General features: G+C 41.2%; 1 protein-coding gene across 1 annotated transcript; it reads left to right on the top strand.

Moving 5' to 3' along the window:
• Positions 1-724: 724 nt before the first annotated feature.
• Positions 725-3373, top strand: npbwr2b (neuropeptides B/W receptor 2b). The gene is made up of 2 exons (XM_069527272.1): positions 725-1174; positions 1519-3373. Exon 2 carries the CDS (start codon positions 1774-1776, stop codon positions 2788-2790), a length of 1017 nt encoding a protein of 338 aa, XP_069383373.1. The 5' UTR covers positions 725-1174; positions 1519-1773; the 3' UTR covers positions 2791-3373.
• The last annotated feature ends 7365 nt before the right edge of the window (positions 3374-10738 follow it).

The following is a 10738-nucleotide window of genomic DNA, read 5'->3' as shown; positions in this document are numbered from 1 at the left end:
AACGTTCCCTGTTTTTCTGCTCCAGGATCATTTTCATCTTCTTGCACTCACACCACCAGCAATAATCGAATCATTCTTCCTTCCAGTCGTCTCAGTTATCAGTTCATTCTGTAAATTAACACTTTGCTCTGTGCCTCCTGGGTTTGTGCTCTGATGACAAGTCACAACCTCAGCAGCACTTTGCAGGACACAAGTCCACGGAGCCTTTATGAGCCAATTAGTCACGTCTTTGGGTCTGAGCTCCAGAAATTATATTATAATTATATTTATGTGTGTAAAACACTTCAGGCTCAATGTGAAGCAGCTGAAGGATGAAGAGTCTGATGTTAACGTGTGGAAATAAAAGTGTTTCTAGCTGGATGAATAAATGAACCTGGTTTTTAGATTTTCTGTAAAGACTCTTCAGGAACTCCAGAGGGTAGAAAGACTCTGGGAGGGAGAGACAGGGAGGGAGGGAGGGTGAGAGACAAACAGAGGGGGAGAGAGAGAGAGAGAGAGAGAGAGAGAGAGAGAGAGGGAGGGAGGGAGGGAAAGAGAGAAAAACAGAGGGAGATAGAGAGAGACAAATGGAGAGAGAGGGCGAGAGAAAGACAAAGGGAGGGAGGAAGGGAGAGAGAGAAAGACAGAGGGAGGGTGGGATGGAGGCAGGGAGGGAGAGAGAGAGAGAGACAAACAGAGGGAGGGGGGGAGGAGCCTGGAGATCAGCGGACGAGCTCAGGACTCAGCTGGGGACACAGAGGAGACGAAACCAGCCTGAAGTGACTTGATGAATATTTCCGATTGAATTTTTTCTGAATGAGCGACGTCACGTTGGCTCATTTCCTCCTGGGTCGTATGTTTCTGACGACACGAGGACAAAAAGAGATGATTTCATTTGAATTCTGTATTTTTGACATCACTTCATCAGTTTCCATCAGAATCAGACATGTCTCTTCAACATGAGAGAAAAACATTGCTGACTGTGGATGAGTCGGACTCAGCTGCTTTAGTCCTGGATGTTTTTCTCCGCTGACACAATCTGCTGCTGTAGAACTGGTTCATGCGTCTTTCTCACTGGTGTTTACGAGTGGAAGGAAACCAACTGATGTCCAGATACGTCACTCGTGCATAAAGCCCTGGCACCATCGCCAGAACGCACCAGGAGCGACAGAGGAAACATCTCCCGAAACCTTATGTGAGCATCAACTTTTTATTGGACTCCATCATTTTGTAGAAACTCATTTCTTTGCTTTTGGGGAATCAGAGGAGGAGGAGGAGGAAGAGGAGGAGGAGGGTTATGATCCAATGTGACTTTGAAGTGAAGAATGAACCCTGAGAGAAAAGAGGAGCGTTGATCAGAATCAGGACAAGGAACAGACTCTGCTCAGATTCTCTTCTCAGACACTGACAGGATGTTTTGTTTGTGATTCTGCTCTGTAACTGTCTGCAGGTTGTTTTTAAATGGTCTCAGAAAGTGAAGCATCAGTGGAAAATAATGATCCTGATATTCTGTAACCAGACCTGCTCTCACCTCCTCAGTGACCTGCGTGTGTTCCCTGGACCTCTGATTGGAAACTGTGGCTCTAAGTCCGGTGAATCTGAGCTGTGGTGTTTGCTGGTCAGAGGCTGAGCTCTTGTCATGTTGGATAAACTTCATCAATCTTTGTGAGAAGATGAGGCACAACAGACACACAAGTGATTCTCTGAAAACCTGACTGATTCTTTTTTCTGCTGGACTTTGCCTCAGAACAGATTCTTAGTTTTACCCGTTTCCATGTAATAGTCTCTTCAAACATGGAGAATGTGTCCAACCCTGACGGTTCAATGCCGGTCTGCAACAACTCTGTGGACTTCTACTCTCTCATGTCAGGAAACCGCTCGGACCTGAACTGCACTCCTCCCTCTGAGTTCTATCTCTACGCTGACCTTTACATCATCATCCCCATCATCTACTCAGTAATCTGTGCCGTGGGACTGACGGGCAACACGGCCGTTATCTACGTGATCCTCAAAGCTCCCAGGATGAAAACTGTCACCAACATGTTCATCCTGAATTTGGCCATTGCAGACGACTTGTTCACTTTGGTTCTGCCGATCAACATCGCAGAGCACTTGTTGCACTACTGGCCTTTCGGGGAGGTTTTGTGCAAAGTCATCCTCAGCATCGATCATTACAACATCTTCTCCAGTATCTATTTTCTGACAGTTATGAGCATCGACCGTTTCCTGGTCGTCTTGGCGACAGTCAGGTCAAAGCGCATGCCTTACCGCACCTATCGAGCAGCCAAAATCATCTCATTATGCGTCTGGATCCTCGTCATCCTCGTCGTTATGCCTTTCACTGTTTTCGCCGGCGTCTATGTAAACCCAAACGACGAGAGAAAGAGCTGCGTTCTGAGCTTCCCCAGCCCCGAGAGGCTGTGGTTCAAGGCCAGCCGGATCTACACACTCATCCTGGGCTTTGCCATCCCAGTTTCTACCATCTGCATCTTATACACCATGATGCTCTACAAGCTGAGGAACATGCGGCTCAACAGCAATGCCAAGGCACTGGACAAGGCCAAGAAGAAAGTCACCATCATGGTGTTCATAGTTTTGGCCGTCTGCTTGTTCTGCTGGACCCCGTTTCACCTCAGCACCATCGTGGCTCTGACGACGGACCTGATGACCACGCCCCTGCTGATCGGGATCTCTTACTTCATCACCAGCCTGAGCTACGCCAACTCCTGCCTCAACCCGTTCCTCTATGCCTTCCTGGACGACAGCTTCAGGAAAGCCTTCAAGAAGATGTTGGAATGTAGACCGGCCTGAATGTTTGATGGTGCGACTCGTGAAACCTGCTGCGGACGTCGTCAGAGACGAACTGAGCTGGTGCAGACTGACAGGAAAGACTGAAGCTCAACTGTGATGCAGCTGTCACTGTTAAATTTGCTTAAGCTGCACTGGGCACGTTGTTTGCACATGATGGCAGCAGCTAGCTAAAATAAATCTTAAACACAGAAAAACTAAATATGATGCACATGACATTCTACTTGTGAGATAAATGCTTTTATTCCACAGGAAACCAAAGGGATCAGATAGAAAAACATTGTTGAGTCCAGTTAAATCTAAATTGAAGTCAGTCTGACCCAGCGGAAGCTAATTGAAAATCATTGTATGAGGCAGGATGGTTTTCTAATGTCACATCTGGAATAAGTTGAATTTGAAAGAAAAAGTGCAGCTTTTTGTGGCCCTGAGATAAACGGACGTATTGTCAGTTGAGAGAAGTGCGACAGGGAAGGAGAGCGAGCGACAAACAGTGATGACATTTAAAAACAGAAGGCCTGTATTCATTGTGTCCCAGGAACTGGTTGTTCAATCTGATTGTTTTACAGGTTAAAGCCAAATTTAAAAATGTCAGACCTTTTCATGAAGGTTAAAAAAAAAAAAACAATTACGAGGCAGTGAGGCGAGGAGGGTCGTGACCTTCACTGGACTCAGAACCCAGAGGAACATCTGTGAGGGCCCAACATCTGCTGGCAGAGGCCAACACTGACTTGCATGCTGTCAATCAAATCCACGTCAGGAGAAAAGTCGGGTTGGAGTGTGACACGTCGAGAGAAATCATCTATGAAAACAAACTTCCATTAAAAGAAAAGTTTGAATGTGATGCATCTTGTTGAAATCAAATCTCAAGACAAAAAATATGAAAATGTAACATAGAAAAAGTTTGTAAATGAGGACTTTATTGAATAATGTTCTGGAACACGTTTTATCCAGAACCCTGACCACAGTCCTGTAGTCTGACGTAAGACAGACATGGGACAGGATGCGACAGTGTAAAGTCTTTATCATTTTTGTCAGCTGGCTTTTGTCGCCCCCTGTTGATGACATGCCGTCATTACCTGAAAATGCAGCCAGTTTCCTGACTGTGATCTGTACGTTTGAATAATCTTTTTATTTCCTATTCATTCTCAAGAATATCAACAATCCATTGAGATTCACAATCATAACAATCAAAGACACACGATAGTGAAGAGAGGAATGAAAGAAAGGCTTCTCTGTAAAATGCTGTACAGTATAAATATATATTAAAAGATGTGTGTGTGTGTATATATATATATATATAATATATATTAATATAATATATATATATACTAGGTGTATTTAAATGTAAGTGAAATAAAATGCAAAGGAAACTGTTGTGGATTTTCCTGTGGAGTTCGTTGATTTATTTTAAAGGTGTAGTGTGTAGAGTTTAGTGACATCTAGTGGTGATGTTGCATGTTGCATTTGAATATCCCTCAACTCACACTTGCCTTCCAAATATGAAAAAGAACCTGTGTTGGCCTTCAGTTGTCATAAAAACTCAAAAGGTGTTTAGTTTGTCTAGTTTGGGCTACCGTACAAAACATGGCGGCCTCTATGTACACATTAACATTCTGTCCGATGTAAATATAAAGTATTTAAATATAAAGGCCCCATTCTAAGATAAAACTGAGATGGAACACACTGAAAACATCACTTGGATTATTTTATATTCAGTTTGTGCCAATAGATCCTTTCACCTGAATCACTGTGAACCTTTAACTGATGAATTTATCAGGAGCTTGGTAATGTTGGGACCAACAGTCTGAGAATCATGTTTAAAGGCAATAAACAAAAAATCACACATTGATCCAAAATCAATCTGATGTTTTCAGTATATAAAGATATTCTTTACACTTAAAAATAAAATGATGAACCTCGACCAAACAATGTGAGAAGTGCACCTGCATATATCCACTATGGTTTTCCTCCTATAGAGTTTATATCTTAGTGTTGAAAACTTTATTGATGATAAAAAGGTTTGCAGCAGTGATTTTAAAATATCCAACAGTTTGTACGAAAGCTCCGTCTGAGCGGCTCTGACTGCAACAACCAAACCATTACTGCAAATAATCAAGTTTCCTCCATCGATCTCTACAGAAGAAAACATGATTCAGGTATTTATTTAATTTAGTGGCTGATGACTGAACACAGCTGCATCATTAAAACCTCAGTGCGTTGTCTTGGTGATGTCAAATATTCTTCATCAGTAAAACTTGTGTCACTTGTGTAAAGTTTTTTGAGTTGATGACTCAAGCCTGTGATATAATTAAGAATCAAGATAGTAATCACAATTTGAATGAATTTATCATGTATTTTGATTTTGAGACGCTGTATTTGCAAACACAATAAATATACAGACATTTTTTTCCCATTAGAATCGAGCAGAAACATTCTCTAGTAGATTTTAAAGGTACTGACGAGCCTTAAAAGGTTCAGGTTATTGTTTCAGCATCATCTGTGGTTTGTGTTGACGTCAGAGTCACCACAGAAACAAACAGTTTTGTCCACGATGTCCTGACGAAGTGTCCGACGACTTTAAAAGGAACCTGAGATGATCCAGAACACACAACATGGAGCTGAGTTACTGTGAGTTATATTCATCATGATAATCGTGTTAAATTGAAATAAATTCAGACGTCAGTGATTGTAAATATAGAGGATGTGCAGGTAGAACATTAAGAGATAAAAGTTGAGTGAATGATACTGACAATATTCTGTCATTTTCTTATTTTCGTTAAGTCCTCTAGACTCAAATATTAAACCTTGTTAAATCTCATTTCTCTGAGTTTTACCTTCAACTCACAGTTGATTTAGTTTCCGTCCCAAACACAAAGACTGAGCTGCTGCTCCAGATAAAGCAGCACATTCAATCTGAGAATTTGAAAATGCTGCTTTAACTATAATGTTGATCTCTAGGACAGAATCAGAGTCATGAAGTGACGGACTCAGATCCTCCTCTCTGTTTCCTCTGAGAACATCTGTAAGGAGACGTTTCTATCAGACGACAAAAATCACCTCCAGCACTTTGAACTTCTTCCTTCTGCTGTAAATTTGTTCTAAATGAACTCAAATCTCCATCGGCACATGTTAGTTTAGCATATTAACTTCAGTGTCAGTAGTACTTCATCTTTAGAACATGTGTGTACTTTTTACTGTACTAATTATTGTTATTACTATCGCTATGACTGAACATGTTCACTTCACATTATTACATAAATATAATTTACAATGGATCTATATGACCCACAGATACACACAGAACATTATATTTACCACACTCCAGTAAAGTAACAAAGCTCAACAGTGATGGAGAGTTTGTAACTCACAGAGAAACTTGTTTTTCAAATGAGATTCCAGTTTAACAGTTGTGATGTGTGTGAAGGAGCGCCACCAAGTGGTCACTTTGACAAAATGTTAGAAATGTCCATTGCAGTGATTGTGATGACGCAGTTGAGTCACTAGAGGGCAGTGTTGTTCCTGTGTGTGTATATGTGTGTGTTTTTTCTGAGATGAGGACAGTGTCCTGAAGCGACTACAGTAACTGTACTACAGTTACCATAGTACAGTTACTGCATCGTACACATTGCAGTAACTGTACACTTGTCTTAGAAACACTGAGCGATGTGCAGGTAGCTGAAGTAACTGCTGCTGTGGGGAACGTGTTGTGGTTCCACAGGAACATCTGAACTTGTACAAAGCTTGGGGAACTGAGCTAACAGGTGATCAAACTGGTTACTGGTCAGTGTCGCTGGTCAGTGTCCTTAGCAATGGAAACATCAGTCATCCAGATCATGGGGTTAGGTTCTAACCTGTTAACTCGGATCAGGATCCATCTCCAGTTTCATTCTCAGGTACTAGAGTTTGGAGGAACGAATCACTGGCTGACAAACACACAATAGACTGGATTCACCTCCTCTGTTCTCACACAGCTCCTCCAGCACACAGGGCTGTTTTCTGTTCTCCACTTATTTAATGATATGTAGCAAATACTTTTATCTGCCGTCTTCTGTCCAACCAGCTGCTTCTGTCTCTGGACGGTCAAGGTTTGGTGAGATGTGGAGTTCAATGTGGAGACATGTCGGCTAACAACAATCCAGCCTCTGATAACAGAACCAGACAAAGGGTGAGCAGTGGATTCACTGAGAACATGTCCAACAGGAGATGTCCACTTTCTATGTCATTGTTGTACACAGCAGGCCTGAGACATCAGGGGCCACAAATCAACCAACCAGTTTATTAACAGTTTGTTAACATCCATTAGTCCCACAGCGAGGAAACATCACAGCACAAGAGGGCAGTCAAAAGTCAGTAAAGTAATAAGTAGTAGCATGTAATACTCAGAAAACTAATACATATATACATACTGACTTATAATATAACCACTGTTTCTGACATCCTGTGAGTTGATGTGATAATACCATGTTCGACTTGATGATGCAGACAGGCTCCGAGCTTTAATCTTTTTATTTACTGCTGCAGTTTGTGCTGATGCTCAGTCATCAGTCATTTTGTCGTAGCAGTGAGTGTCATTGTAAAACGAGCAGGGCATCATTTCAGGAAGTGACACCTGCGATTAAAGAATGATGGATGGTGCAAGGTGACCACGATCGAGACTTTACAGAGAACAGCTCAGGTTGTTCTGCTGCAGCATCTCAGTTTGTCACACTTCATGGCAACATGCACCTGAAGTACGTTTCACCAACATTCAACAGAGATGTGTGGCTACATACCAGAGGTTTGAGCTCATTACGGACCCAAATCATACCTTCACTTCCAAAATCCTAGAGGAAGCTGTTGCTAACCAGCTGTGTGACGACTCAGATAGTAACGTTTGTTGGAAAACTTTCAGTCAGGATGTAGAATCCATCACAGCTCAGAAACAGCTGTTAAAAGTCACTCATGACCTTTTCATGGCCTCAGATGATGGACTTGTCTCTGTCCTCGTCCTGTTGGATCTTAGTGCAGCGTTTGACACCATAGATCATAAGATCCTGTTACAGGGGAACTCCCATCATGCACTGAGAGAACTCCCAGCATGCACTGAAGGAGAACTCCCATTATGAACTGAGCACTTCTCAACTTCTCTCTGCCCCCCCACATTCATTTATTTATTTTAATACATGTCAATAACTATGCTTCTTATTTCTCCCATTGCAGATATCTCTGACTCCAGAACTGCAGGACAACAACTATTATTATTATTAATATTATTATAATTAACAAAAATGCTTATCAGTAATTAATGATCATAGGAATTGTGCCTCTTATCATTAATAATCAATAACTTCTTTACACTGTTATTGTTTTCATTAGAACTAGTCAGAGCTGATACCTGATGGTGCTCCAGTGTTCCCAGTCTCTCTTCTCTCCCCCCCTCTCTCCTCCCCATGTCTCTCTCCTCCCCCGGTGGAGGCAGATGTCTCCTCTCTGACTCTGGTTCTTGAGGTTTCTCTCTGTTAATGAGGAGTTTCTCCTCCACAGACTCAAAGTGCTGCTCATGGTTCACCTGTTGGTTTCTCTAGATGAAGAAGAAGCTCTTCACCTTCTCTGTGAAGAGTCTGGAGATCATGGATGTTAGGATTTGGTGCTATACAAATAAAACTGAATTGAATTGAATTGAATAAAAACAAACAAATTGAAATGGCGGCTGAGGAAGAAGACATGTTGTAAAGTAAACACGTTAACCAGCAGATTATTTGTACACGTCTGCACTGTTGTGTATCAAACATGGTACTTTATAAGGTACCGACTGAATTACGTCAGAACAATGAGCACCGAATAACATTCAATAGGTCAGTGGGACAGGAAGTAGAATGTGGAAGCTGCCTTCACATTTATATTCGTGTGCCGTTTATTTGCTTGGCGAACAGCGCTTTATTTCTGGGAAGGTGTAAATCAGGAGTTGGTAATTGAAAGCAATGGTCAACACAGAGTGGCCTCAAGTCTAGATACACTTTTTCAAGTTAGTTGCACATTGTCTTTCAGAGAAACTCCATTATTGCAAGAAACAGCATCAGCTTGACTTGTGCTTTATTGATATGAGCCCATGTTTCTTCCACAGTCAGAGATGATTATTCCTCAGTGAAAATAAAAAGTCTTACAACACAGCATTGCCTTAATGTTGCGTCAGCTTCAATAAACCAAACTTTCTATTCTCAGACCAACTAATGCTGTGTTCTTGCACCGCATCAGAGTTTGAAGAATGAAAGTCAGAAATGTACAAAAGCCCCGAAACTATAGACAACAAGGTTTTGTGTAAAAATCCTTCGCTGAGTTCAAACCAACTCAGATGTCACTTTCTGTTCGGCGTCCATGTTTTTAAATTTCAAATGAACTTGTGATCATGTGATCGCCCACGGACACGGTGATCTCGAGGAAGCAGAAAGCGTTTGACCAACAAAACCTGTAAAAGTTGAGAAAAACACGAATAAAATCCCAAATCAGAAACACTGAAGTACTTTGAAACTGTATAGTAGTATGAATAAACAGACGATGATATTGTGTTCACATCTAGAAAAGGAGTTTTTCATTAACGGCCAGCAGTCTGTATTAAGTATTAAGACGTCAAAGTTTGTTCAAGTATAATATGATAGAGTAGGATTATGTGACATGTGACCATATGACAGACGATGGTCACATGTGCTGACATGAGCAACAACACCCAGTTATATTTGTCTTGTTACAGATATGTCACTTTGTAACACATGTTTTGAAAAGTGCTCTATAAATAAGGATTCTTTTTATTATTATTATTATTATTAATAACTTTATCTGTAATAATTGACGCTTCTTAATGGAACACATGAAATGTCACATCTCTTCCGTCATGTGTTTCATACATTGTGTCTCTAAACCAGTGTGTGAGTTTATTAGTTGTACATGTGTGCAAATCATTTTTATACGTCTCAGCTTTGTCTTGGTCTCTGGGAAATGGATCCTACAGATGAATGCCAGCATGAGCACGGAGCGCAGGTTGAATCAAAGCTCGGTGGGTAGAACATGGAGCCTTTTGTTCTGACCCACATGGAGTCACAGCACTTTTCATCAAGCTGATCAAAAGAACTCCCACATATCAGCCTCGCTTCATGAAAATCTCTTTGTCCTGTTGTTTTTCACGTTCATGCATGAAAACGTGTTCAGAGACACATTCAGTCAGTCGAACCCAAACTAATCATAAAATACTAAAACAGATGACTTCCTTTATTATGAAAGGTCAAAATAAAGAAGGGAACAAAAAGAATAACTTTGAAATAATGCAACAACCTGATATTAAACATACGACAGGTAGAAAAACAAGTGAAAATGATATTAACCCTTCATCAGCTAACGGAGGTTGAAATGTGGAAGGTTGAGTTTCATTTAGATACAAAAAATACAAAATATACCTAAACATCAAAAAACACTTATTTCTGTGAACAAACTCATTTTCACACTTTGATTTTTAAGATAAAACTAGTGGTGACGTGAACAAACATAGGAATGTGATTGCATACTTGTCATGAGCGTGAGCGGTTTGAGGACATAAATAAATAAGTGCACATCAGTGGCGGCTGGTGAGAACTGTGGTGGGGCTGTGCCATAATGTTCTCAGTAATCATCTCACTACGATTGAACAAACTGCAGGACACCAGGTATTTATTTAATCATAAACATGTCAGCCATTTTTACACAAAGGTTTAACTCACTGTCGCAGGCACCGTCTGACGTCCTCCAAGAGACACCGAGGGACCGGGCGTTATTGTTTGACGATGTTGATTGGTCAAATTTACTTGGCTGTAAGCGTATCTTACCCAGTAACAGCCCCTTATTGGCCACTCGTCTCTGCTTTATGGGCGACGTTTCCAGCGCCTGAACTGACTGTGTGCTCAAAGACTCGTTTCCCACACTGAACATATTTATTCATATTTTA

This window comes from Paralichthys olivaceus, chromosome 6 (genome assembly GCF_024713975.1).
Source record: "Paralichthys olivaceus isolate ysfri-2021 chromosome 6, ASM2471397v2, whole genome shotgun sequence".
Classification (NCBI taxonomy): domain Eukaryota; kingdom Metazoa; phylum Chordata; class Actinopteri; order Pleuronectiformes; family Paralichthyidae; genus Paralichthys; species Paralichthys olivaceus.
This window is presented reverse-complemented; position numbering and strand designations above follow the sequence as displayed.